This window comes from Chrysochloris asiatica, unplaced genomic scaffold (assembly GCF_000296735.1).
Source record: "Chrysochloris asiatica unplaced genomic scaffold, ChrAsi1.0 scaffold00291, whole genome shotgun sequence".
NCBI classification, from domain to species: domain Eukaryota; kingdom Metazoa; phylum Chordata; class Mammalia; order Afrosoricida; family Chrysochloridae; genus Chrysochloris; species Chrysochloris asiatica.
In genome coordinates this window covers 206,162-208,206 of record NW_006408809.1, presented here as the reverse complement: position 1 = coordinate 208,206, position 2,045 = coordinate 206,162, and the positions used below count along the sequence as shown (strand labels likewise).

General features: G+C 39.3%; 1 protein-coding gene across 1 annotated transcript in view; it reads left to right on the top strand.

Annotated features, from left to right (window-relative positions):
- Nucleotides 1–2,045, top strand: part of CDC20B (cell division cycle 20B) — a 141,056-nt gene that overhangs the window by 110,570 nt on the left and 28,441 nt on the right. The window contains 2 exon segments of the mRNA XM_006874662.1: nucleotides 884–1,009; nucleotides 1,514–1,631. Coding sequence (XP_006874724.1) covers nucleotides 884–1,009; nucleotides 1,514–1,631 — 244 coding nt within the window.

Here is a 2,045-nt window from a genome sequence, read left to right as displayed (position 1 = left end):
CAGCTCTTCCCAGTTGCATTTTGAGTGTCTTCCAAGCTGAGAGAAGGGCTCACCTGTTGGAACTAGCTCTGACAATGTTGTTTATAATATTTTCATTATGCAATCATTGTTGTTAAGAACTGTTGAGTCATTTCCGACTCTTTGTGACCCTGTATTGGATTTCCAAGGCTTTAAATTTTCAAGGGAGAAAAAAGCCTCATCTTCCTTTCACGGGGTGACTGGTGGGCTTAAACTGTGGACTTTGTGGTTCACAATCTGATGCTTATTGTTTGAAGCTACTCACCCAAGTACAAAGGCCTGAGAACCTACATTCCACAGCTCCCTGTCCCTAATCACTTTTTCCCTGGGGACTCCAATTCATCACGGTGGAGAAGATTTGAGGCCAGGCGTTTTTAATGTCTTCCATTCTCCTGGGCCCCTAACTGATGGTGCTCTATGCCAAGCTCGGCTACAGAGCATGGACTCCCACAGTCATATATGAGTGTAAATCTTTCTCTTCTATTCTCTTATATGACCTGGAATCTAAGGACACAGGTAGACAAATCAGAGAAAGGCTGTATTTTATAAGCAGATTCTAGGAGCTCATGTGAACTATTCTAGCAGCAAATTTTGGCCACATAGTATGATGTGGCTTTCCTATGTTAAAAATATCACAACAGTTATAATTTTAGGAAGAGTTTTGTTAGGTGCCATCATTTTGGACATGACTTCTAGTCTCTGAGAAGTAATGTCTAGAGGATGCTATTGCTCTTGCCACCTCAGGCTCCAGGTGGCCCACCATAGGAGCAGACTCTGGTATTTTTGCTTACTTGAGTACATCACTTTCTTGAGTTCATCTTCTCCAAGGGTTACCTGCTGTTTTATTATTTGTAACTTTTTAAAGGCCATTGATTGGTGTCCCTGGAAGTCTGCAGTTCTTGCTGTTGGAGGAGGAATGAAGGATGGGCACTTAAGTATCTTGGATATAAATACAGGGAAGAATATCCAGTCTCCAAACACCAATTCCCAGGTACACATCTCCACTGTAGTTCACTGTCCTTTTGAGTCTTCTAGAATCCTCTGGATATATTTTGTCTTGTAGCATTGAACCTAAACATATCTCCCCATGACTACTGAGTCTATAAGAAATGTTAGTTCTTCAGAATTTCTTTTTATAAAATATCTTCATTGGTGAGTCCTAAATTGTGTTTTCTTTTTCTTCTTATTTTTTTGTTTCATGTTTACCTTCTTTCTCACCATTGTTTTGATTGTAAAACTTCAGAGTAGTCTGGCCATTCCTGTCTAATGATCACAGAGCAATTAAATTTGTATATTCATTGCACCAAAGTTTAATAGAGTACTTTGTGTTTTGCTTTCTTGGGATGTACTTTCTTAGAACTAATATAACCTCTGAACTCCGGTTGTGAACTGGGCAATAGATGGTGGGCAGAGTATACTGCCTAGAACCAGTTTAAATAATATTCCCAATGAATCCAAAATTTCCATAGTTTTGTGTTTTTTGACATTATTCCAGATTTGTTCCCTTATCTGGCTACCTAAGACAAAGGAAATTGTGACTGGTCAAGGTACTCCCAAGAATGATATGACACTGTGGAACTATCCCTCTCTGGCGAGGTCGGGTGAGCTTTTTGGTAAGTAATGGGTAAGTAAACGTAAATAGGTGCTGTATACCTATAGAAAAGTAATCTTTTATTGTTCGGAAAAGCCCAGAATGAAAGATTTCACCTTGTGTCTCTTTAAAGTATATAATTCATCACAGAAAAAAGGCTTACAGCTACCCCACTTCAGGGAGTCTTTGGAGTTTTCTATGTATAGGATCATTTGTCTGCAAATAGAGAGAGTTTTATTTCCCCTTTGCCAATTTAGATGCCTTTAATTTCCCTATCTTGCCATATAGCTCTGGCTAAGACTTCCCAAACAATATTGAATATGAGTTGTGACAAAGGGCATCCTTGTCTGGTTCCCTTTGGCAGAGGGAAAGCTTTCAGTTTCTCTCCATTGAGAGTGATGTAGGCTGTCGGTTATGTATATATGCTCTTGATTAT